Source organism: Serinus canaria, chromosome 28 (genome assembly GCF_022539315.1).
Source record: "Serinus canaria isolate serCan28SL12 chromosome 28, serCan2020, whole genome shotgun sequence".
In the NCBI taxonomy this organism is placed as follows: Eukaryota; Metazoa; Chordata; class Aves; order Passeriformes; family Fringillidae; genus Serinus; species Serinus canaria.
In genome coordinates this window covers 4634573-4657969 of record NC_066341.1, presented here as the reverse complement: position 1 = coordinate 4657969, position 23397 = coordinate 4634573, and the positions used below count along the sequence as shown (strand labels likewise).

At 61.3% G+C, this 23397-nt stretch overlaps 3 protein-coding genes across 11 annotated transcripts in view; 2 read left to right on the top strand and 1 right to left on the bottom strand.

The window, feature by feature from the left end:
- The first annotated feature begins 1804 nt into the window (after positions 1-1804).
- Positions 1805-8710, top strand: APBA3 (amyloid beta precursor protein binding family A member 3). Its single transcript, XM_009096934.4, has 10 exons — positions 1805-2960; positions 3411-3450; positions 3781-3926; positions 4067-4153; positions 4677-4835; positions 5164-5343; positions 5544-5756; positions 6714-6833; positions 7558-7698; positions 7789-8710. The coding sequence occupies exons 1-10, from the start codon at positions 1896-1898 to the stop codon at positions 7858-7860; spliced, it is 2223 nt and encodes a 740-aa protein (XP_009095182.2). The 5' UTR covers positions 1805-1895; the 3' UTR covers positions 7861-8710.
- Positions 8711-8936: 226 nt separating this feature from the next.
- On the bottom strand, positions 8937-22464 carry TJP3 (tight junction protein 3). Of its 5 annotated transcripts, none has more exons than XM_018921763.3 (21): positions 22070-22464; positions 19907-20006; positions 16460-16627; positions 16247-16371; positions 15933-16035; positions 14866-15280; positions 14462-14565; positions 13446-13605; positions 13270-13357; positions 13025-13089; positions 12818-12893; positions 12523-12679; positions 12200-12308; positions 11521-11740; positions 11016-11212; positions 10719-10814; positions 10424-10494; positions 10011-10322; positions 9619-9888; positions 9345-9388; positions 8937-9237 (listed from the first exon to the last, which is right to left on the bottom strand). In XM_018921763.3, exons 3-21 carry the CDS (start codon positions 16505-16507, stop codon positions 9138-9140), a joined length of 2760 nt encoding a protein of 919 aa, XP_018777308.1. In that variant the 5' UTR covers positions 16508-16627; positions 19907-20006; positions 22070-22464; the 3' UTR covers positions 8937-9137. The 5 variants fall into 5 exon arrangements, with proteins under 5 accessions (XP_018777308.1, XP_018777305.1, XP_018777306.1 ...); XM_018921760.3 differs by lacking the exon at positions 22070-22464 and adding an exon at positions 20396-20610; XM_018921761.3 differs by lacking the exon at positions 22070-22464 and adding an exon at positions 20396-20610 and having other exon boundaries at positions 11016-11149.
- Positions 21570-23397, top strand: part of PIP5K1C (phosphatidylinositol-4-phosphate 5-kinase type 1 gamma) — a 53415-nt gene continuing 51587 nt past the window's right edge. For all 5 annotated transcript variants that reach the window (XM_050986180.1, XM_050986179.1, XM_050986183.1 and 2 more), the window contains exon 1: positions 21570-21815. In XM_050986180.1, the coding sequence (XP_050842137.1) occupies positions 21716-21815 (100 nt within the window). In that variant the 5' untranslated portion in view covers positions 21570-21715. The remainder of the gene's footprint in view (positions 21816-23397) is intronic.

The window sequence follows — 23397 nt, the reverse complement described above, 5'->3', positions numbered from 1 at the left end:
CCTCACTGCAGGAACCCACAGACACCTCTTTTCTCCAGAGGCCAACTCGAGCCCAGAAGGAGCTGCAGGGCAGCGAGTCCAAGGTGGAGGTGAGCTGAGGTGACTGTGGCACCTCTCAGCCAGGTGTGCAGAATGGAGGCCAGGGGAAGCTGCTGGGCTTTGTCAGGCAGAAGCTGCCCAAGGAGAAGCAGAGATAGAGCAGTGAGGCCTCCGTTGCTGTGCGGAAGACCCTGCCCTCACTGTGCAGCCCAGCCAAGCCCTGGCATCCCAGCACCACTGCTCCTGCTGCTGGAGGAGGAAAGGAAAGCATGGTGTCGGGGTGGCACTGCAACAGGCCACCATGTCCCCTGCCTCACCTTGCCTGCTGTCCCACAGCACTGCCAAAGCCTGGCCCCCATCCTTCCAGCCCCAGGGAGCACAGGCTGCTCAGACCCTGAGATCCACCAGCCGAGGACGCAGTGACATGGGTGGGTCATTCCCCACCCAACATCCCTATGGAGCCCTCAGCCCGAGCTGCCGTGGTACAGGCAGTGATGGAGCAGGACCCGTGAGCAGTGTGGGCTCTCCCTAAGACCCAAAACCTGAGCTTCTGTAGTAAAAAAACACGTATCAGCCTCACCAAAGATTTATTTCTTATTTACAGCAAGGAGAAGAGACTAAGAGCCAGGGCAGGTCCCAGTGCCACTTGTGCTGGCACACAAGCCCGAAGCTCAGCAGCACCTACAGCTTCTTGCCCTTCTTCAACCTGTTGCGCTGCCATGTGTTGTACTTCCGCAGGCGCCTCCAATACTCGAGGGAGTCGGGGTCCAGCTCCTCCAGCTTCTTGGGGGGCCCAAGGTGGATCTTAAAGAGCCTGGGGGTGAATACAGAGGGTGTGAGGCTGCGGGAAAGAGGACAAAAGGACAAGCGCAGGACAGAGCAATGGAGATGAGTGACCAGGATGTGCAGATCCCTCACCCCACATCCACAGTGCAGCCACTCCCGTCTCCTGACCCTGTGGAAGGTGTCTGGGTTGAAGAGGGGCAGTCTGCCTCCTCGCAGAACACTTCCCTGTCTCTCTTACATAGCTCTGTGCCCCTGGGATGGCACCTCTAGGACACAGAGGGGAGTGAGGCAGCACGCACCAGTCAGGGTACTCGGACTCGGGCTTCAGGGCCACCTCCGGACCCTCCTTTAAGTAGTTGACCCCCATGGCGTGGGTGGCGAGCATGGTGGGGTCGGTGCACACCTCGGGCCCCTTCAACGCCTCCTTCGGCACACCCTTGCCTTTGGACTTTGCGGCTGTGGAGAAAAGGGCAGGGCGAGGGTAGAGTTAAGGCAGGGTGAGGGTAGGGTGAGGGCAGAGGGTGTGCCGGGGGTGAAGGACGCAAGCAGGGGAAGGGATGGAGACTCGAGGGCAAGGGACGGCGGGGCTCTAACAGGGGCCGGGGCCGGGTGAGAGTGGGAGCCACAAAGAATGGAGCTGGGCCGGCGGCACCACCAGGGAGGGCCCTGGGACCGGGACACGGGGCCCGGAGCGCGGGCAGGGCAAGGCCTGTACCAGGGGCGAGAAGCGCGGGACGGGTGCACGGAGGGACGGGGGTACGGACGGGGGGACGGACGGGACCGGGACCGGCATCAGGACCGAGGAGCGTGGATAGGGGCCGGTGCCCAGGGGGGGCTCACCGGGTTTCTTGGCGTAGCCGCGGGCCGGGGCGCGAAGCAAAACTCCGGCTGCCCGCAGCAGCCCCCGGGCGGCCATGGGCGCGGGGCACGGCGGGCCCGGGGCGGGGCCGTGGCCGCGCCTGCGCAGGGCGAACGGAAACGGTGGCGGGACCGGCCCGGCCCGGCCCGGCCGGAGGCGCCGGTAGTGACCGAGTTCGCCCGGCCCCGGCCCCTCCCGGGCTGCCGGCCCCATGGAGACCGGCACCACCATGGACTTCCAGGCGGCTGCGCTCCATGCCGCCGGCGGCGGCAGCGATGAGAGCGCGGAGCCGCGGGCCATGGAGACGGAGGACGGACCGGAAGCCCCTGGGTGCTGTGGGGGCGGCGAGCGGCCGGAGGAGCCCTCCCGTATCGCCCCGCAGCCCGGCAGCGGCTCCGGACCGGAGGGGCCCGGGCCCGCCGCTGCCCCGGAGCTAGCGGGAGGCGCGGGCGGACGGACCGAGCTGTGCCGGGGCTCAGGAAGGGCGATGGAAGCGGAGGCGGTGCCCGAAGTGCCGCAGGGCTCTGCCCGCTGGGAGCCTGGCGCCGGGAGCGCCCCTCGGGGCACGGGACGGCCCCGGACCCCCAGCAGCGCCGACCCCGCGGGCATGGAGCTGGATGAGACCCCCGAGCCCCGCTCCCGCCCCGCACCGAGGGCCGAGTGGACCGAGGATGTGGAGGACGAACCCTCGGAGATCCAAGGACTGCTGGCTCAGCTTGAGACCCTCGACCCCAACTTCCGTGACTGCCCGTCCGCCCCAGAGCAGGGCTCGTCATCCCCCTCGGGCGCTGGTGCCCGGCGGGGCCGCGGGCAGTGCCCGGGCAGGTGCCGGCCGTGCCCGCTGCACGTGGCCACGGGCCGGGGCCTGGCGACGCGTCCCTGCTGCCCGCAGCACTCCGCCTGCGACCGGCCCTGCCACGGCCTGCTCTTCGCCGAAGCTGACCGGGAGGACCTGCTGAGCCTCCTGTGCTACGAGGGGGGACTGCCCGAGGCTGGTGCCGAGACCCCCTTGGCCCACTCTGATGTCCTGACTGGGACCAACCTGGAGATGCTGCAGGCTCAGGAGGAACCAGCCGCTGTGGAGAAGCCTGAAGGGCTGGGGAGGCCAGAGAGCTCAGAGGAAGAGCCTTCTGGCAGCTTGTGTTATGGAGAGGGGCTTTGCGAAGACGATTCTGCCTGCGACAGTGCTCGGGAAGGTTCCCCGGAGCCGGCATGGGCAGCCCTGCCTTCCGCTCTGGTGCCCGGGACAGAGCAGCCACCTCAGGGCGCTGTGACCGTGAGTGCACTGTGCCTTGGGCTGCCGTGGGGCAGCAGGAGCTGGGACATGCTCCTTTGCTCTGAGCCCTCCTGGGGTCTGGGATGGGGGCAAAGGAGAGCCAGGGATGACTTTGCTCTGGTCTTACAGGGCCTTGCACTGCGAGCTTGCCCGGACAAGACCCTCGGTACCAGCTTCAGCCCTCAATGCATGCTTGCGGGGCTGGCTGATTCATGTGTGCCCTGGGGCAGAAGCTGCTGGGTCCGAACAGCTCCTCTGGTCCTGGGATCCTGTGCCATCTTCCCCTCCAGCCCCAGGACCCTGTTCCTCTTTGTCCAAACCTGGGACCCTGTGCCATTTCCCCCATCCCCAGGGACACTCTGCCCTTGCTGTCCCACTGCTCCAGGACCAGGCAGGCTGAATCCCTGAGATCCCAGCCACAGCCTTACTTGCTCTTTCATTGCTTTGCAGAACAGGGAATCCCCATCATCCTGCCCAGCCTTCAAAGAGGGTGAGTTGCTTCTGTTCTCGAGCAGCAAGAGCATCCAGGGGTCCTGCCCCACCTGCTCTGGGTGTGGTCCGGGGTCCCGGTTAGGGAGGGAACAGCAGCTCTGCATCCACCCAGAGTTCAGGGAGGGGATGTACTTGGGGAAAGGATGCCATGTGCTCCTAAGGGAAGGGGGAAGCAGCCCTGGTCCCCCAGTGATGCCAGGTGCCTATGTACCAAGCACTGAGCTGCTTCATTGTGTGTAGGAATGCAGCTAACAAAGCAGCAGGAGTTGGTACCCCCAGTTTCAGAGGTGGGGGAGCAGCCTCTGCTCAGTCCCTCCCAACGCCTCAGTTCCAGGCCCTTGTGACCCAGAGGACTTGCTGGATGGTGTGATTTTTGGGGCCAAGTACCTGGGCTCCACACAGCTGGCCTCGGAGAGGAACCCCCCAACCAGCGTCCGCATGGCACAGGCCCAGGAGGCCGTGGACAGGATCAAGGTGCAGGAGGGATGGGGGGGCATGGCTGTCCCGAGCCTTGCCCCCCATGGGTGTGGGGCAGTGCCCAGGATCTGCCTGAGGGCACCTGGCTGTGGGGCTGGGTCCCAGCAGGGTCCTGTGACCTCTCCGTCATTCTGCAGGCACCCGAGGGGGAGTCCCAGCCCATGACGGAGGTGGATCTGTTTGTCTCCACACAGAGGATCAAGGTGCTCACTGCTGACACTCAGGTGAGCAGGAACAGCAGTAACTACGTGGCTCTGTGGCTACTTCAACATTCCTGTTTGGTCTCAGAATCTCAGCTTTGCTCCCATGCCAGCAGGGTCTTGCCCAGTGATGGCCTATGGATGAGGACACATGTCTGGGAGGGGACATGTCACTTCATAGCCATCCTGTATCATGTCCTTTCCTCTCTGCGTGGCTGCACAAGCTGCTAGGAACCCAGACTGAGCTCTGGGGCACCCAGGCTTGAAATCTGGAGAGCTCTTTGCCTCAGGATTAGTTTCTGCATTATAGCAAGAGGGAAGAGCTGCCCTGTCCCGTGGCGACACCCAGGGATACAAATGAGTCCTTGATGAAGGATCTGTTTGTACTTTTTGGCACAGACATGGTTTCTGCCCAGCATGTGCTGAGAGCTGTGCCACATCCAATCGTAGCCAAATCCTTCCTGCTTGCAGTGCCTGCAGGCTCACAGTGCCTACGTGGTCTGACAGCCCCGAGGGGGCTGAACTCTCTACCTGTTCCCCTTGCCAGGAGGCCATGATGGACCACTCCCTCCAGACTATCTCCTACATTGCCGACATCGGCTCCCTCGTGGTGCTCATGGCGCGCCGGAAGCTGCCGCGGCGCTCGGAGGTGGCGGAGGAGAAGCGGCTCTACAAGATGATCTGCCATGTCTTCCACTCGCCTGATGTGAGGCACCACATGGGTCCCTGGTGTGGGTGGGTGACCCTGGGGACCTGAGTCCCATCCCAGTGTGATAACTGGCTGTTCTGGGCTGGGGTTGCAGCTAGGGAGAGGCAGAAACACAGCCTGAGCATCTCTGTGCCATGCAGAGCCCCAGCGAGTAAAGTGAAGGGGAGAGTTAGCTCCACACCATTAGGGGGCCATTCCAGCAGGGAAGGAGCCAGGACACCCTGGAGCTCCCAAGGACGGTTCCTGTGCTGGGCACTGCAGGGCACAGGGAGCTGTTTGCTCCAGCCCTGAGCCACAGGCAGGAACAGCCCCTTTGGTTCTCCAGGCCCAGGTCATTGCCCAGGCCATCGGGCAGGCATTCGGAGTGGCCTACCAGCGCTTCCTGGAAGCCAACAGCATCGACCCCAGCGAGCTGAGCCCGCGGCAGTACAGCCGTGCCCTGGAGGACCAGGAGCAGTACAACACAGAGCTGACCCACTTCTCCCGGCAGGAGAACTGCAAGGATGTAAGAGCTGCTCTGAGGGGTGGGGACAATTTGGGGAACCCACTGGCGTTTCTGTCATCCTGTGGCTCCCTGTGTAGCTGAGGTGCTCCCTCCAAAACCCAACCCCATCCCAGCCAGCTGTGCGTGCAGCTGTAGGCTAGGACACGTGCTCCATGGCTCTGGTGGAGGTTGTGACTGTAACCCGCCTGTTCTTCCCCCAGGTGTGCATCCGAAAGCAGAAGGGGGAGATCTTGGGCATCGCCATTGTGGAGTCGGGCTGGGGCTCCATCCTGCCCACCGTGGTCATCGCCAACCTGATGCACGGGGGCCCCGCTGAGCGCTCGGGCGAGCTGAGCATTGGGGACCGCCTCATGTCAGTCAATGGGACTAGCCTGGTGGGGCTGCCCCTGGGCACCTGCCAGAGCATCATCCGGGTGAGCCAGGGCAGGGCGACCTCCTGCCTCATCCCACGGAGGAGATGGGGACTGGCCTGAATGATCTGGGAGTGTCTGTGATGTCGGGATTACTTTGGGGCCCTCAGCTTTGGAGACAGGTGTGCAGAGGTCATACCTGTCCTGCAGGCTGTGGCAGTTCCTGCTCAGAGTGCTTGGAGGAAGGCAGGGGACAAAGGTGGGGAGTGTACTTGCTGTGGCCCCACCTGAAAAGGAGGGTGGAGGAGGAGGCAGGCACCTGTCCTGAAGGGAACCTGTTGCATCATCTACCGCTCAGTAGGACGGCTCAGTAGGATGGAAGGAGCTGAAAGCAAGGACAGCATAGCCTCAGGGTCAGGGATGTCTTGGGCTGGGTTTGTAAATTCTTGTTCCTGGATTTGCATTTGCAGTATCCTTTTGTGTGCCTCAGTTTCCCCATTGAAAACAAGTTGCTAATCCTCAGCCCTTGAATGAGCAATTTGGGTGTTGGATGGTGGGTGCTGCTGCCTATTATCTGTTCCCAACAAACCTCTCCTTAGAAAAGTAGGTTGGGTTAACATTTAGACAATGCAATCAAATCCACACTCAACACTCACCACAGCTGGCTCAGCGAGAGGCTAGAAAGGCTCCTTTTTGCAAGGTTTTATTTCAGCGAAATATATCACATGTAGCTGAAAGGAACCCAGCAAGATAGAGAACAACCATGTTGTGCAGGCAGCTTAAGAAGAGGAAGGGAGGGGGAGCAGAGCTAAGGGCAGGGCAAAGGGGATTGGTCTCCTGGGGAAGGCGGCAGTCAGTGGTACCAAGCCAGTGAGGGGACAGGGCAAGGGGAAACCAAGAGAAGTTGCAAAACAGAAGTCCATGTGAGAGTCTGTATTTTCCCCAGGAGGGGACTGCATTGCGCTTCAACCAGTCTGAATAGCTCTCCAAAATCTGACCATGCCCCATCCCACCTTCCAGGAGCTGAAGCACCAGACTGAGGTGACACTGAACATTGTGCACTGTCCCCCTGTCACCACAGCTGTCATACGACGCCCTGACTCCAAGTACCAGCTGGGCTTCTGTGTTGAGAACGGTGTGGTGAGTGCCTGTGGGATGGGAGCTGGGCCAGAGTCTACTGAGGGACAGGCAGAGCCAGTTGTGTCCAGGGACCAGTGTCCAGCTCCCACACTGCATGTGCCTGCCCAGGCCGAGGGGTCACAGGGCTCTGCTGTGCACAGCAAAAAGCTCCTCACAGCCTTTCTGCAGCACTGGTGGTTGTATCCCTCTTCCTGGTGCTCTGCTTTCAGGGTGGAGGCTTCCTGGCTTTCCGGACATGACCTCAGTGACAGTTGTTGCTGTCCCCTGTGCCCAAGCTACTCGCTGCCCTGGGCTCTCCTGTGGCTCTGTTGGGAAGGCAGAGAGGGGCATTCCTGGGCTCAGTGGGAGCTGGGTGCGTGGGTGGGTGGCACAGCCACCTCACACACCAACCAGTGCTCCCCCAGGACTGGACATGTGGGTCTCTCCTGTTGCCCCAGGGAGCAGCTCAGTCTCTGCAGCCCCAGCCTAAGGGGAGCAGGAAGATTCAGTGAGTCATCTGGGGGACAAAATCCTGAGGGCTGCCCTGGCCCCAGCCCAGCACGTCACTGGTGGCAGTAATGCACAGGAACATCCCTGCTCTCACTGCATGCCCAGGGGCTGGAGGAGGTGTGCATCCCAGGCAGAGCTCTGGCCGAGAGCCTACAGGGCTGTGAGGGTTTGGAGCAGTGGTGACAGGGCTGGGCTGTGGGCACAGCCCTGCTCTCACAGCAGTCCCCTCTCCCAGATCTGCAGCCTGATGCGCGGGGGCATCGCAGAGCAGGGTGGCATCCGCGTGGGGCACCGCATCATCGAGATCAACGGGCAGAGCGTGGTGGCCACGCCACACGAGAAAATCATCCAGATCCTCACCGAGGCGGTCAGCGAGGTGAGCTGGGCCCCCACAGAGCTGCTGGGCTCAGAGCTGTGCACCAGCACCCTCCAAGCTGGGGTCTCTAATCTGTGCCTCTCTGCCTAGGTGCACATCAAGACCATGCCAGCCTCCACGTACCGTCTGCTGACAGGGCAGGAGCAGCCCCTCTTCCTCTGAGCCACCATGCCTGGGCAGGCAGGAGCGAGCCCAGGGCTGCAGGGGCAGGACTGGCTCTGACTTCTGCCCCAGCCCTGCAGCAGAGCCCTCAGCAGGGCCCAAGTCTGCACCTCTTTTGTTTTACTCAGGACACAGTGGGACACTGGGGGGCTGATACCCAGCCTAAGCAGCATCAAGGCCTGTGGTGCCACGCTTTGGGCACCTCTCCCACTCCAATTACCTCTCCCCCCTCTCAGTGCCTGCACAGTGCCTGTCCTGCTGCTGCACAGGGTCCCTCACCTTGGCCTTGTGCTTGTGGGAGGAGAGGGGGCCCTTTGTGAAAGTTCCCCCCACCCAGTCACTAACTATTGTACTTTTACATTCACCAACAGTGCCTTTCCCAAGGTGGGGATGGAGCTGGAAGCACAGCTCAACTCCAGAGCTCAGCCAGCACAGCCCCAAAGTAGCCACACAGCCATGTGGGGGTGCACACTGGCACCCCTGAGGGATACCCAACAACTCCCAGACTCAGCCTTAAAGGCAGAAGCACTCTTGGCACTTCCTCTACTCCCGTGGCTTGGCCAGAGGCCTGTTGGGCTGCAAACTCTCCGTTAGACACATTGCACCAAGCTGGAAACCTGCCTCAGCATTTCCCTGGTGCTGCCTTGAATCACTCTGCATGCACAGTCCAGCCCAGAGCCACAGCCCTTGGAGCAGCAGAAGGGAACATGGCATTGTCCAGCCCCACATCCTGAGAGTTTGAGACTGTGAGCCTTTTTGTGAACAGCTCTCTGGCCCCCAGGGCTGCAGCAGTGCTGACTTGGCTGTGCCTGTGTGCTTGGTTGTTCTAAAAATTAAAATTTGGGACATATATTTGGGGAGGCTGTATTTGAGGAGCTGCAGGGGGACTGGAGCAGAGGTGGCTCAGCTCTGGGGAGCACATCCCAGGCCTGCTGTGCCGCCAGGCCCCAAGTCCCCCTGTGATGCCTCATTGTACACAGGGCCACTGGCTAGGGAGGTGCCTGGGTCCCAGCAGGACCACCCTGCTGCACAGTGTCCCCTGTATCCTGCCACCCAGCACCCCCAGAAACAACAGATCCTGATCCAAACATTGCTTTTATTCCAGTAGCAGTGGCTGAGACCAGAAAGGAAGGAGGCATGTGGTAGTGTAGGCACTTGGTGATGCAGCATATAGCAGGATTGGGCCCAGCCCAGCCTGGCCACAGGGGCAGCACCTGAGCTGTCAGTTGTGCAGGGCTGTGGGAGGGCTAGCCTGGAGGGACAGGCCTGCTGTGGCACTACACATCTGTGGCTGGACCCCACTCGTAGCCTTCATCCTGGTCTGAGTCATCCCTGGCCCGTGTGAACCTCCTCCTCACTGCCTCATGCTCGTATTCCCTAGGGAACAGAAGGGCGGTGATGGCTCTGTGTGCCAGGGACAGGGCCCTTCTAGGACTGTCCCCAGCCCTGGGCAGCTGCCATCCCCACACCGGGGCACAGGGTACCTGATGCTGTCATACCGCCTGCCCTGCTGTGGCCGTTCAGGCACCTGGGGAAGAAGAGGTGGGAGAGGTCAGGGGCAGGACAGGGGCTGTGCCCCAACCTGGGGCATTTGCCCCTAGACACCCAGAGCAGGGCATAGACACACAGCTGGACCCTGCAGCAGCCAAAGGTGACGCCCTGCCCATGCCATGAGAATGAGAGTTATGCTCCAGAGCTAGGCACCATGCCACCCTCTTCTGCCGCACCTGGCTCTTGTACCAGTCTAGGACAACCCACCTGTTCACTCTGGCTGTGGCTTGGGGCCAGCTGTGTTGGCTCAGAGGAGTCCAGGCTCTGGCTCGAGGCCAGCTGTGCTGGCTCAGAGGAACGGGCCAGCCCAGGCTGGTCATAGGCATCCTCTGCCTCACCATCAGTGTAGGCGCCCGCCTCCCCATCCGTGGTATCCTCGTAATCGCTGTTGGCTTGGCTGTCACATGTCAGATAGCCTGAGGCCACTGTGCTTGGTGGGTTCAGCAGCTCCAGACTGTCCTCCGTAGCTACATCTGCCTGAGGGGTGGGGATGACAGACATGGGACCTCAGCCATGGGGCACCCGTGTGCAGCCCCATCACGTGCCTGGCTGCAGCCCCAGGAGGCCAAGCCTCTCCACGGAGAGCCAGTGCCCTGTACCTGCTCTGCTGTTGTCCAGACTGGCTGGCTTTGCTGTGTCTTTACGATGTCCTGGATCTGCTCATACCATGCATTGCCACTGCCACTGAGGCTGATGGTGGCTGTGAAGAGGTGGCTGCAATACTTCTTCATCTTGTTAGCCTGGGCATAGAGGCGCCGGGAGCTCTTCCTGGAGTCGGGCGCCAGCCACTGCCGCATGGCCTTGATGCCCTGGTGGCTCTCGGGCTCGCAGAACACCACCACTGGGTAGTACTGCACATAATTGAGGCGCTCTACAGCCGAGGGCGTGATGTCCAGCAAGGCGTGCTTGTTCTGGGGCAGGGCACAGCCATCAGCCCTGCTGGGAGCAGGGATGAGGGCCATGGGCCTTCCACAGGCTCCAGCTGGCTCCAAGGACATGGCAAAGGTCTCACCTTTTCTGCGATCTGCCGCACCGAGTCCAGCTTGATGACCTTGGACGATGCCCCATCTCGGGGCACGCTCGCTGCAGGACACAGAGATGGGGCATGAGAGGGGCTGCACCTCTGACAGCCCTAGGCTGGGCATGGCTGTGCCCAGCCCCAGGGCTGTGTCCCTCAGGGAGAGGAGGGGAAAAGGCGAATTAGCCCAGGAAGGTGTTGGGGTGTCATAGGGAGGGAGCCAAGGTAAAGAACTTTCACAGGGCCTGGCTGCTAGATATCATTTTTTCCCCAGCATGGGGGCACTTACGGGCAATTTCGAACAGCTCGGGCAGCTCCCTGCTCAGCTTCTGCACAGCGATGTCTGCGATGGGGCCCAGGATCACCACTGGCCGCTTGAAGCTGGCTGTGGGAGAACAGAGGTGCTTAGGGTGGCTGGGGGCAAGGGCAGAGCTCCCAGCACCCAAGCACCCAGCCCTGCTCCATGGTGCCCACAGGCCTGCAACTAGTCCTGCTCCTCCCAGGAGAGGAGGGCCCATCAGCATCCACAGCAGGGCAGCCCCAGGAGCCATGTCCCCAAGGTAGGTCAGGCTGTCCTGGTGCCCACCTTCCTTGAGGACCACCCTCTCATAGGGTGGGTAGCGCCCCTGCTTTGTGAGGGCAGACAGGTCTTCCCGGCTCTTCCGCAGCATCTTCTTGGCTCCCCGCAAGCCCCGCAGCTTCCAAAACTCAGCCCTTGCCCTGGAGGGGTTGGCACCAGATGTGGCTTTCAGCACCGACTCCAGGCTGGCAATCTGCTCGGCCCTGGGAGAGGAGAGGGCTCAGGACCTGCAGCCTCTCGGTTTGAGGAGCAGGTCAGGAGAAGCTGGCACCTTTGCTCGGTGGCACAGCCAGGTGAGGCCATGCTAGACTTCTCTCTCTTGGACTTTGGACAACTTGAGGGTCAGCTGCCTCACCACCCTGAGAAGGGATTTCACCAGGTCCTGCTTCCCACCACTGTCCCACCAGCCCTCGCCCTGCCTCTCACTGAGCCCACCATCCATGTCCCTGGCTCACTTGGGAGCCTTCTCTGGTTCAGCTTGTCTAGGGGCTGTTCCTGGCTCCATCCCTACCTGCTCCGGTTGGGGATGATGCCCTTTTCCAGCTCCTGCAGGTCTCTGCCCATGCGCACAGCCAGCCAGCTCCCCAGCCTGCCCCGGTACATGGTGTCCAGCACATGGAAAACATCCCCACGGACAAAGCTGAGCCCTGACGGCGTATCCCTCTCAAAGTCAAAGTGTGTCCGGATGTAGAACGAGTCACCCACGTTGGACGAGACCATCTTCCTGTAAACTGAAGCCCAGGGCAAGAGGGACCATCAGGGGAGATGGCTGAGGAAGAAGATGCTGGAGAAATTTGGGAAGGAACTAGGCTGGCTCGGAGGCTCCACAGTAGCCCTTGCTGCTAAGAAGGGTATTAGGAAAGGGTTTTCCTTTTCCTCTCATGGCACTCTCAGGCATGCTGGGGACAGTAAGATCTGACTTGCCAGCACATACTGGCCTCTCTAGGCTGAGCCATGGAGAGGCCAGTTTCTCTCCAGAAAGCCCCTATGTTACAGGAAGCCAAGGCACAAACAGGGCTGGGATGGTCTGGTCCCCTCCCATCAGCATTCTGGAGGAGAAGGAGGAGGGGAAGAAGGATCACCCTGAAGGGACAGGAAGGGCCATGGCAAGTCCAGCAGGCCTGATGCTTGCCCAGAAGAGACAGAGGATGGAGAGGCACAAGCCCAGGATGAGCCTGGTCACCACTCACTGTCCTGCTTGCTCTGGATCCACAGCGTGACCTCCTCGCCCGGGGGCAGGGCCATAAGATATTCCACAGCCTCCTCACGGGTCACGTTCCGGAAACTGGTGTCATTCACCTGCCACAGAAAAGCACTTGGACATGGTCCTGCCAGCAGGACAGAGGGCATGGGCACCAGCAGGGGACCCAGGGACAGCAGCGCCCAGGGCAGAGTGGGAAAGGGAAGTGGTCCCTGTCACCCTGGAGGTGACACCCTGGGGACATTTTGGACCCTAAAGTGCTGGGAGCAGTCCAGGTGCAGCAGCATATGGAGCATTTTCAGCCTCAGGTACCTGCAGGATCTGGTCACCTTCCCGAACACCCTGGCTGTCAGCTAGGCTCCCCTCCTGCACGCTCGACACGAAGATGCCCACATCATTCCCACCCGTCAGCCGTAGCCCCACACTCTTGGCCTTCACAAACTGCACGACCCTGGAGCTGGTGCTGTACCTGCCACAGGGAAGTACAGTCAGCCCAGTGGTGACATGCAAGGACAGGACAGGGAGGCACTGACCCTGTCACCCCAACCCTGTGACACAGCAGCTCCTCATGTCCCCCAGCCATTCCCCTTGCCTCTTGCAGACATACCCATCCTTGTGGGTAGCTCGGGCAGTGAGGCTGGTGTGGGGGCTGTGCCCATCCCGCTCCATGGCTTCCAGAAGGTCTGCAGGAAGGAGAGCTGGTCTAGGAGCAGCAGCGGCTGTGCCGAGGCACAGAGAGCCCTGGCATGGGTCTGCTGGGGCTTTGGGCAGTGGAGATGCACAGGAGCCTGGAGCCCCCCCAGTGCCCACTCACCTGGGCCCTGAGCATCAGCTACAGTCACCTTGGCCACAGGCTCCCTGTTCGATCGTCTCCTCTCCCTGGAAGATGGTTGAGCAGGATTTAGGCAGGGCATGTGGGCAGTGGAGACAGCAGAGCAAAGCTGGGCACCTCCACAGATACTGGCTTAGGAATGGAGAACCAGCATGCCCAGACAGGTGGAGAACACAGAAGGATCTGCCACGGGACAGAGGGGCTCATGGGGACAGTGTGGCCCTTACGGTGATTTTGTCCTGGCAGCAGCTGGAGATCGTGGGGAGGGCTCTGGAGATGGCGTATGGGACAGCTCAGAGTCGATGTCTGAGATATCTGCAGGCACAGGAAGGGAGACGCAGCAGTGGCCATGCAGCCCCCATGGTGTGTGACTGACCCTGGCCTCACCACCGTGTCCTCTCACCGTCCATCTGGGAGCTGTCGCTCTGGCTGTCAACGTCAGGGATGTTGACCAGGAACTGCCGGTGGTCACGGAGGATGAGCAGGGTCAGGATCCCCTCTGTCTGCTCAATGAGCTGCTGGGTTTCAGCCAAGGACATGTCCTGGCTGGCTACCCCATTGATCTGGAGGGGCAGAGTGGGAGGCCTTAGGGCACCTGCTCCTGGGACAGTCACCCCCAGGAACACCCCACGGGGATGGGATACTCTGACTGCCATCTTCCTGGTCCCTTCCCAGCTCCTCCAGGCCAGCCCTAGCTCCTGCAGCTTCACCTACTCTGTGTCCCTGTTCCTGGCTGTTTCCCAATGTAACCTCATTTTGGACAGAGGAAACATAAGCATGGTTTGTTAACACCCACTTCTACTTGCCTGGGGCTCTGCCTACAGGCAGGATTGCAGGACCCCTCAGAAACCTGAACCTCAGTTTACCTTCACCCTGGGCCTAGCACTGTCCTTCCATGCCCTTGCCTGATGCAGGGAATCAGGCCCCAGGGCTGAGATCTCCCTGAGTGGTAGCTGCTTTTCCCAACCGACTGTGGGATGTAATCCCTTCTGTTCACCCCAGAGTCACTGTGGCACCAGATCCCAGCAGCCACAGGTCTGCCTGGACGAGGTGTGCAAACAAAGGTTCTCCCTCCCTCCTTTTTCCTCCTCCCCAAATACTTTAGGCATTGTTTCATCTGACAAACACCTGTGACTGTCATCCAGTGGGGACACGGACACGCAGTGGGGAACCACACACTGTGGGGACAGTGGGGTGAACACGACCCCACTGTGCCAGCAGGACATGCCACCAGCCCTGGCAGCAGGGAGCTGATCCCTAGGACAGCCAGGGGGGCTGGGGCAGAAAGTGGGCACAGGCAGAACTGCCTCCAGCATGGCTGTGGCTGGGCCCTGGCAGTGACACCAGCCAGGGACAAGCCCTCCAAAGAGGGGCAGATGAGACTCCCAATGAGTGCCCTGCACCCCAGGGCCCCCATACCTTCAGGATGAGATCTCCCTCCTGCAAGGAGTTGTCCTTGGCTGCCAGCCCACTCTCCACTATGTGCTTGATGAAAAGCTGACTCCCCAGCTTCAGGCCATACTCTGCACAAGAGAGAGCCATGATGGTAGCAGAGTCAGGCAGATGCAAGACCCCCTCCAGGTCCTCGCTCAGCACTACCCCCACAAGCCCTAGCTCCCCTTGGGGTACTGGCAAGCTACAAAGCTGAGCTCTGTAGCCCCCAGCTGAGGGGAGGAGGTTTAGTGCATCCAGCATGGCATGCACTGTCCCCGTGCTGCAGCCAGGCCCTGGCACCCACCCAGCTATCATCTCCTCCCTGGGGGAAGGCATGGCCAGAAATCACACAACAAGACCCAGGGACAGCAGGAGCAGGAAGGCCTCACCCTCATTCTGCTTCTGTTTCACCAGGACTGAGGTGATGGGCTTCATGGGCACATCCTGGCAAGGCAGCCGCTTGAAGCCCGACACCAGGGCCAGCCCGTTGGTGTCCCCATCCTGGCCAAAGGAGCAATGTTGGCCCTGGCCTCTCCGATCTGAGCCACTCTGCATCCAGTGGCTGCTGTCCTGGCTCCGCCTCCGGCTCCGTGACACCAGCTTGTGGTGGCGACGGTCATCCTGCTGGTGACCAGAGCTCCTCTCGCTGGACGAGTCCCCATCGTAGCCCTGGCTGTGATCCAGGTCATCCCGGGAGCGGTGCAGCCTGTACTCCTCATCTGAGTCATAGTGTCGGGGAACAGCAGGGGACCCAGGGCTGCTCTTGCTCACAGGGAGGTAAATCTTCTTTGGTCTTTTCAGTGTCTGCAGGTGCACAGTGAGCAGAAGAGGATGGTGAGTACAGCTGTGTCTGCCAGGAGATGTCCCTGCAGTAATTCCCAAGCCCCAAACCTTGGGCACATGTGCACAGGGGATCTGGGATGGGGACAGGCCAGTGCAATAATCCGTGGGTTTCTGAGCTTTGTATGAGTCCAAATCCAGCTAACTCAGACTCTAGCCCGCACGGACTTGCATAGACGAAAGTAAGAGCCGAGAAGCTCTTTTCTCCACGTGGGGACGAGTATCCTGTCTTTTGGCTTGGGACAGGATACTTCTGGTGACGGCAACTAACCAGGCAGAAGGGAGGGAAGGGGAGGGAAGGTAACCCTTGCAGTGCAGTTTTATACCCAAGGATGGGGGCGGGGACAGAGGACCGCGACCAATGGGATGCCATTGGGGAGGGGCGAGGGGAGTGGTACCCATGGGACAGACCACCAGGTGTGTATAACAGGAGGGGTGTGTGAGGGAGAGACCACGTGATGGGGGAAGGGAAAAAAAATCCACGTGATCTAACATACTCAGTAAAAATTTCCCATCACCCAGTGCAAAACAACAACTAAATAAAGTATTTAGTGCAATTACAACACACCAGTATGGGCATGATGCCAGCCCCCATCCCACCATAGAGCACACTCACAATGTTGGCGATCTTGCCACAGGTTTTAAGTGTCTGGATGGCAACAGAGGATGGGACGTTCTCCATGGAAAGGCCATTCACCATCACAATGTGATCCTTCTTCCTGGGAGGGAAACTGCAGCTGAGACGCTGTCCCAGGCACAGCTCCCAGCCCAGGGAGCTGGTGGGGTGGTGAGTGTACCCCAAGGGATCCCATTCCAGCCAGGCAGGGCAACAGTGGTGCTGGCCCTGTCCCAGCAGGAACGATTCTCTATCCTTCCCACCCTTGCTGGCAGCGACCACCCCCCTCTGGCCCCATGTCCCCGTGCACTCACTGGAGCTGACCCATTGCCGGTCCCCGAGACACCACATCTGAAACAAACACCGCTGTGTCCCCGGTTGTCCTGTTGGGACGATCACAGCCTCCGGAGACAGCAAATCCAAAGCCCCAGTGAGGGTCCTGGTGGGCGTGGGCAGAAGGGGGTCAGGCAGAATTGACCCCACAGACCATCCCCTCCCGCGGTGGGGTCACCCCAGGAGACACTCACCTTGCTCAGTGTCACCGTGTGCTGCTCCCAGATCACCATCTCCTCCATGGTGGGCACCCACCAGCACAAGCTGGGGAGGGTCTCAGCGGCAGGCGGACGGCTGGGGGGCTCTGAACGGCTCCGACTCCTCTTCGCAGCTGCCGGCCCCTTCCTCAATCCAACATCAGGCTGCAACAAAGAGCAGCAGCAAAACTGAGCCATAAGCACCAAGGACTGTGAGGCTACAGGGGACAGAGCCCCACAGGGCCAGGACCCTGGGACTGGCAGCTATGGCACAGCCCAGCTAACCCTGCATGGCTCTGAGCCCAGAGCTGCCTCTGTGCACCACGACATCACTTCCTGGGGATCCATCTCCATCCCTGCAGACATGAGTCCATGGAAGGGGGGATTTCACACTGGACTCATCTCCATGGCTGGGATCCACTATCCATGCCATCTTCGTGGTCTGACTCCCCTCTGTCTTCCTGGAGCTGGCACGCCTTGGATGGTGTTTTAGTGCCTGTCCAGCCACTCTGGGCTTTGGCAGCTCTGCCAGCTGGTTTGGTAGCACCACTGCCCCAGTTTCACCATTTGATTTCTCTGGGTTTTCCCCAAATCCAATGTTTTCCACCTAAGGCAGACAGGCCTGACTGACAGAATAATGTCCCTTTCAGGCTGAAACTTCTGGGATGGTCCCAGGAATCTCCACCAGCTCCTGATTCCCTTTAGGTAATGTCAGCATAAACCCAGAGAGACATGGGTTCCCAAGATGGTGGGAGACAGCAGGACCAGTTCCCGTGGGGTGGGACAAGGACAGGCCACTTTGTTCAGGGCCTCACAGAATCACAAAATCATCAAAGCAGGAAGAGGCCTTCAAGATCATCAAATCCAACTGTCATTCCAACACCACCATAATCACCCCTAAACCATGTCCCCAAGTGTCCCATCCAGATGTCTCTTGAATGCTTCCAGGGATGATGATTCCAGTGGTAGTTACCACAAGGGTTCCAGGATGAGGGAAGAGACGAGAAAGTTGACTCCATGTTTCTGAAGGCTTGATTTATTATTATATGATAGATAATATATTAAAACTATACTAAAAGAATAGAGGAAAGGATTTCACTAGAAGGCTAACTAAGAATAGAAAAGGAATGACATAACAAAGTCTTGTCTCAGACTGAGGCCGGCCAGACAGGTGATCTGTGATTGGCTCTTAATTGGAAACAGCCTGATGAGGCCAATCACAGATTCCCCCTGTTGCATTCCACAGCAGCAGATAAGAATTGTTTACAGTTTGTTCCTGAGGCCTCTCAGTTTCTCAGGAGGGAAAAAATCCTAAGGAAAGGACTTTTCATAAAACATGTTGGTGACACTCCAGCACCTCTCTGAACAACTTATTTCATTGCCTGACCACTCTTTCAGTGAAAAAAATTATCTAGCATCTAATCTGAACCTCCATTGGTGCAGTTTGAGGCCATTTCCCTCTGGTCCTGACACTTGGGAGAAGAGGCTGATCCCACCTCACTACAATCTCCTTTGGGGAAAGCAGTGAGGTCCCCTGAGCACCCTTCTCCAAACTGCACGCCCTCAGTTCCCATGGCACCACATGGCCATGGTGTCTGAGGGCTCTGGAGTGGCTGTGCTGGGGCTGTGCTCATTCCTAACAGCCCCCAACACAGCTCAGCCACCCTCAGCCCTGCGAGGGATGCCCACATTGGTGCCACAGGGAGCTCAAAACCTCCACAAGCCCTTTGCAAATTGGCCACGGGGCAGCTTTGGTGGCACAGAGACACCTCAAGGGCAATGCCGGGGTGAAGCCACATCAGGGATGTGGCAGTGGGCAGCCAGCCCTGGGCAAGCGAGGCAGCACAGCCCTGGCACAAGGACATCCTGTGGGCAGCCCCGGCTGAAGCAGAGCTGAGACAGCTGGGGCTGCCCCCAAAATGAGACCAGCCTGAAAAGAGACCCAGCTCACTGCAGCCCAAGAAGGGCTGGGGGAGGCCTGGGGTAATCATTCACCTGACAGGCAGGCTGCAGCCACGGGTGTGGAGGGCAGAGTCCCCTCTGCGTCACCAGCTGCCGAAACCAGCCTGAGTGCCTCCCTGCCACCCAGGGACACGTGGGCCCAGGGGGTAGCTGGGGCTGGGCAGGACCCCAGTGTGGCAGCACCCACTGCCCTGGCACTGGGAAAGTTGATAACGAACAGGAACTCCCAGAGTGGCATTGGGGTGGTTTCAGCTGTGTCACCAGTGTTGTTTGTGCTCCCTGGTCACCTGCAGGTGACACGGTGTGAGCTATAGGTCCAAGAGAGACCAACCTGGAGCAGCCAGATCATCCCCCTCCCTAGGGTGGTGACATCTGCTGTGTTAGAGCCACCCCTGATGCCACCCAATACAGCCCCTCACTGTCTGCAGCTGGCTCCCACTACCGTCCCACCGTGCTGCCACAAACTTGTCTTCCACTGCTGCCCGTTGCTCTCTCCAGGCAGTGGCTGGAGCAGCATGGGGATAGCAGCAGCTCCAGCGGCACAGGCAGCATGCCTACGGTGCCACCAAGCCCCGTCCCTGTCCCCAGTCTCCCCTCAAGACCTGGCGTAGGGCCTGCACCAGCCAAAGGCCGAGGCTGGCAGCAGGAGGAGCCGGCTGAGCCGGTTTCCGACAGAAACCAGCCCGCAGCTGGAATGGCCCCGCAGGGAGAGGCAGTATCTGGGCAGAGCTGACCACGGCCCAGTGCGACACACCCAGCACCGGACACCGGCAGCCCTGGGAGCCCCACACCGCCCCACACATGTACCCTGGCACAACCTCCCAGGGGTTTGAAGCCAAACAAAGGCAAGCTCTGCTGGAGCACTCAACCTACGGCCAGGTCCCCAGTTCAGTACCTGGCCTCGGGTGACGCCCCCAACAACGCCCTCCATGGGGACAGCAACGAGTCAGGGGGTCCTTTATCGGAAAGTGACACACACAGTCCACCCCAGCCGTGCACACAGCCAACCCCACGACCCATAGTGTTTCCGAACCCCCTTTCCCTGATAGGGCTCCTCATCCTGACAACCTCAAAGCCTTCCTGGGATCAGCGAGGTACCTGCTCTCAGCCAGTACCACTCGTCCCTTGTCTGGTCCTGGCCATGCAGTACTGAGGTCCCGGATCCCTCCAGAGGCTGCTCTATCCCAGCCCCACCCAAATAGGGATGGGCTGATCCCAACCACCTGCTCTGGGGAAAGGTCTCTGGAAGGGCTGCTCTGGACCGAGTGTAAACCGGCAGCAGAGAGGCACGTCCTCCAGCCCTGGGGCGAGGAGCTCCGATCCTCCGTGGTATGTCCCTGCTATGGGGCAGAGCTCCAGGAGGGTCACTAGGTCCTGGAGCCAGCCAGGGAGGGACAAAGCATGGCTAGTTCCCCAGGTAAAAGCACGGCTGAAAGCCAGAAAGCAGGGCTGACATCCCGGGGAATGGAATTAGGCACTCACCGAGCCTGGGATCCGACCAGGAAGGAGCTGAGCTCCCGGGCTGGTGGCAGTGGTGTCACTCCAGGGTGCCTTGCGTAACCCTTTGTGGCCCAGACTCTGCCTGCAGCGGGGAAAGAGCAGGAAGGGGGTTGCGGGGGCAGCTTCCCGGGCACAGCAGGTCTCCCGGAGGGCTGTCCCTGGTGTCCTCCACCGTGATGGTGGCTCAGCCACCTGCACTCATCGCCGTACCAGCGGTGCACCGGGAGAGGCTCACAGGAGGCTGGCGGTGGCGGTGCCTGCAGGCAGGGGTTCCTCTGCCCCAATCCTTGTCCTGTCCAGGGAAGCGGTGGGACTCTGTCCCAGACTCCCAAGCCCTCCCAGCATTACCCATCGTCCCAAGAGGGGACAGACACGGGGGCCAGCCTTGGGGATCCCTGTACTGGGAGGTGTGGGGGAAGCTGGTGATGGCTGCTGCCCCCTCTCCTCCCCTTCCCTTGCCCCTGTCCGCACCTGAGGACCAGGCCCCCGTCATCCCTCGTCCCGCGGGGCCGCTTTCCGGCGGTGACAGCGATCAGGTCCACGCCGCGCTTCTCCGCCTCCCGCCGGGGCCGGTACCGCTCCCAGCCCAGAGCCGAAGCAGCGTGGGGGGACCAGTTTCTGCGGAAGCCCCCGGCCCGCAGCCGCCAGCCCGGAGCCGGAGCCATGCGGCTGCCTGCCCCTCCGCTCGCTCCTCGGCACCAGCTGCTCCCGCCCGAGCCCCGCGGGGAGCCTGGAGTGGCTCCCTAGGACCAGCCACAGTCGGGAGCCCCGCAGGCGGGGGCCGGCGCCGCCGAGCAGCCTCATTAGTGCCGGCGGCCCCGGCGTTGCCTCCCAGCAGCGGCTACCCATCCGGGGCACGCGTGGCCCCGGGGCTCCGAGAACCGGCGGGGCCGGCCCGGGCTGACCCGCGCCCCGGGGCTGACCCGGGCCGAGCGGCGCCACTAGATGGTGCCGCGGGGCCGGGAAGAGCCGGACCCCGGCTTGGGCTGAGAATCGGCGGCGCTGAACGGCGCCGGGGCCGCGCAGGGAGGAGGGAGCGTGTCCGGGTCCCGGTGCACCGCAGGCCCGATCCAGCCCGGCGGGTTGTGCGGCTACCAGAAGCTCTCGGAGACAATATTGGGGGGGGAGCACGGGGCGGGTAGGCACCACCCGCCACCGGAAAGACTCCCGGAGGGCCCCGGTCGGGCCGGTGCAACGCGGTGGGAACCGGGACAGGAGGTACGCGCTCTGCAGCGCTGGGCGGGCCATGTCCCCGACGGAGCCCCGCCCCTCCGCTTGCCGCCGTCATGGGTACCCACAGGTCACGCCCCCGCTACCATGGCGACCGGCAGACTTCCCGCCCCCGGGAGCCCCTCCTCCACTGCCCTAGCAACTGGCAGGCAGGCCCCGCCCCCCGCGGAGCCCCGCCCCGGTGCCATGGTGACCGCAGGCCCCGTCCCCCGACCCTGTGGTATTTCCCCCTCCACCGGAGGTGTCGCGGCCGCCGCACCGTGAGAGATCGGCGGGAGCTGCTGTGGCCTCCCTTGTCCCTCCCCGCCCCCGTCGAATCCCACAGCCCGCCAGTTATCGCGATAGCCCTTCGCCGCATTGCAATTAACTCCGGCGGAAAAGCCCCGCTGTGCTTCCGGCACTATTCGGGGCGTGTCTGACCGCAGCGCCACCCGCGTTCTATGGTCCGCGGCGCTCCCAGGGTCCCCCGCGCCGCGGCCGGTACCCGGGAGGAGCGCGGCGGCGGGCGCTGGCCTGTCCGGGGCCTGTCTTGCCCCGGGGCTGCGCCTGCCCGCAGCCGCTATGGAGCTGGAGGTGCCTGAGGAGGCGGAGGGCTCGGCCGCGGCGAGTGCCGGTGCAATCACTCCGGAGGCCGGCGTAGGGGGACCGGACGCGTCAGGAGGTAACGCGCCGCGAGCACCGGGGGCCGCCCCTGGCTGTCCCGCACCCGGCCGGGCCCCGGCGTGTCCCCCGTGTCCCGCCGGCTCGCTGTGGTTCAGCCCAGCCGTAACCCCGGCCGGGCCCCCCTGCGGGGCGCTCGGAGTGGTTCGGTCCAGCCCGCCCCCCTCCCCGGAGTGCGCCCCCCCCCTTTCACCCCCCCAGACACCGCATGGTCCCGTCAGACTGCTGCTTCCCTTCCCCCCTTCTCCCCCGGACCTGGGATGGTTCCGCAGGGACACCGGCGTGGGGCTCCCCCGTCTCTGTCCTCGGGAGTCTCGGAGCTGCGAGGGGCAGCGGCGACGCCCGGACCACCGTGAGAGGCACAAGCCGCCCACCTCCGGCACTACCCCGGGAACCGGCCCCAGCCGGGCCTGGAAGGCCGTGGCCAGAACCGTCCTGTCCCGTCCGCTCTTGGGGGTCGTTCCCCGGAGATCACAGGGTCGGGGGGCAGGCGGACCCTGGCAGCGGGGGCCAGGGGCTTTCTCACCGGCCGGAGTCCTTCCCGTCGGAGGGGGCCCGTTTGTCAGGGCCCAGAGCGAGCCGAGCCCGGCAGCGGCATTAGCAGAAGGTTTGGGGTTCCTAAGTGGCAGGATGGATCCATGGGGCTGTGCCTGTGCACCTGCCCCCGCCTCCACCGCTGCCTAATTATTTCTAGTTCATTAACAGCCTCAGGATTGCTGGCTGAGCCATGCTCGTGATGTTCAGCCCTGCTGCTGCCGGGCTGACACATTCCTGTGCAGGCCCGATGCGGAGCTCCGGGCACCTGCCGGAGTCCGGGGTGCTCAGAGACCTTGGCTGTGTGATGACAGCGATCTCCGTGTCGTCAGGCCTTTAAATGAGCATCATTAGATCTTCTGGGAACCAGCTAATTACACTGTTCTCGTTTCACATATGTTTTCTGTCCTGCTGGGGCTGTGGGTGTAGTGTGTAACTTCGGGTCAGGTTTGGGCTGAGGGGAAGCTGTCCCCAGCTATCCTGCTGCGGTTCCTTGGTGCTGCAAAGAAATGCAGGGGCTGGCAGCCTGCAGCCTGCCTTCCCAAGGCTGCTTGCTGTGCTCCCACACACCCTTGGACCTCTTTTTGGGAGTGTTCTCCAGCACAGGCAGGGGTGGCAGGCAATGCCAAAGGAGGGAGACAGAACCTCTTGCTGGTCACTCACAGAACAGTTTGGTCTGGAAGGGACCTTAAAGTCCATCTTGTTCCATCCTTCTGCATGGGGAGGGACACCAATGAACAATTAAAATACAGTTTGTCCTTCTGATTTTTCTGGCATATATTTGGTTTTTGGGGAGGACGGGGGGGGTTGTTGCTGAGGACTGGGCAAAGTGTTTATGGAGACTGTTGCTCAGGAAGAGTTTAAGCAGGGAGAGTGTATTTATCTTCTTCCATGAGCAAGTAAATCTGAATTTATGAACCTGTAGGCTGTCTTACCTCTACGCTGATAGTAAAAAAGATGAAACGGAGCCAGTAATCTCACCAATGCTTTGATTTCTCAAAGTCAAGTTGCTTACTCCTCACTTGGGTAGCGTCCAAATTGTGTCACTT

What these genes read in the sequence shown, in the direction of transcription:
- TJP3 (XM_050986175.1), bottom strand. Translation starts at nt 20,589, where the DNA reads ATGGCTCCGGCTCCGGGCTGGCGGCTGCGGGCCGGGGGCTTCCGCAGA. An exon ending in AGGGAGATCTCATCCTGAAG is followed by an intron (nt 13,606 to 14,461) that starts GTATGGGGGCCC and finishes CTGCCCCTCCAG; the next exon opens with ATCAATGGGGTAGCCAGCCA. An exon ending in GATCCAGAGCAAGCAGGACA is followed by an intron (nt 11,741 to 12,199) that starts GTGAGTGGTGAC and finishes CCTGGGCTTCAG; the next exon opens with TTTACAGGAAGATGGTCTCG.
- APBA3 (XM_009096934.4), top strand. Translation starts at nt 1,896, where the DNA reads ATGGAGACCGGCACCACCATGGACTTCCAGGCGGCTGCGCTCCATGCC. An exon ending in CTGCCCAGCCTTCAAAGAGG is followed by an intron (nt 3,451 to 3,780) that starts GTGAGTTGCTTC and finishes CCAACGCCTCAG; the next exon opens with TTCCAGGCCCTTGTGACCCA. An exon ending in ATGTCTTCCACTCGCCTGAT is followed by an intron (nt 4,836 to 5,163) that starts GTGAGGCACCAC and finishes TTGGTTCTCCAG; the next exon opens with GCCCAGGTCATTGCCCAGGC.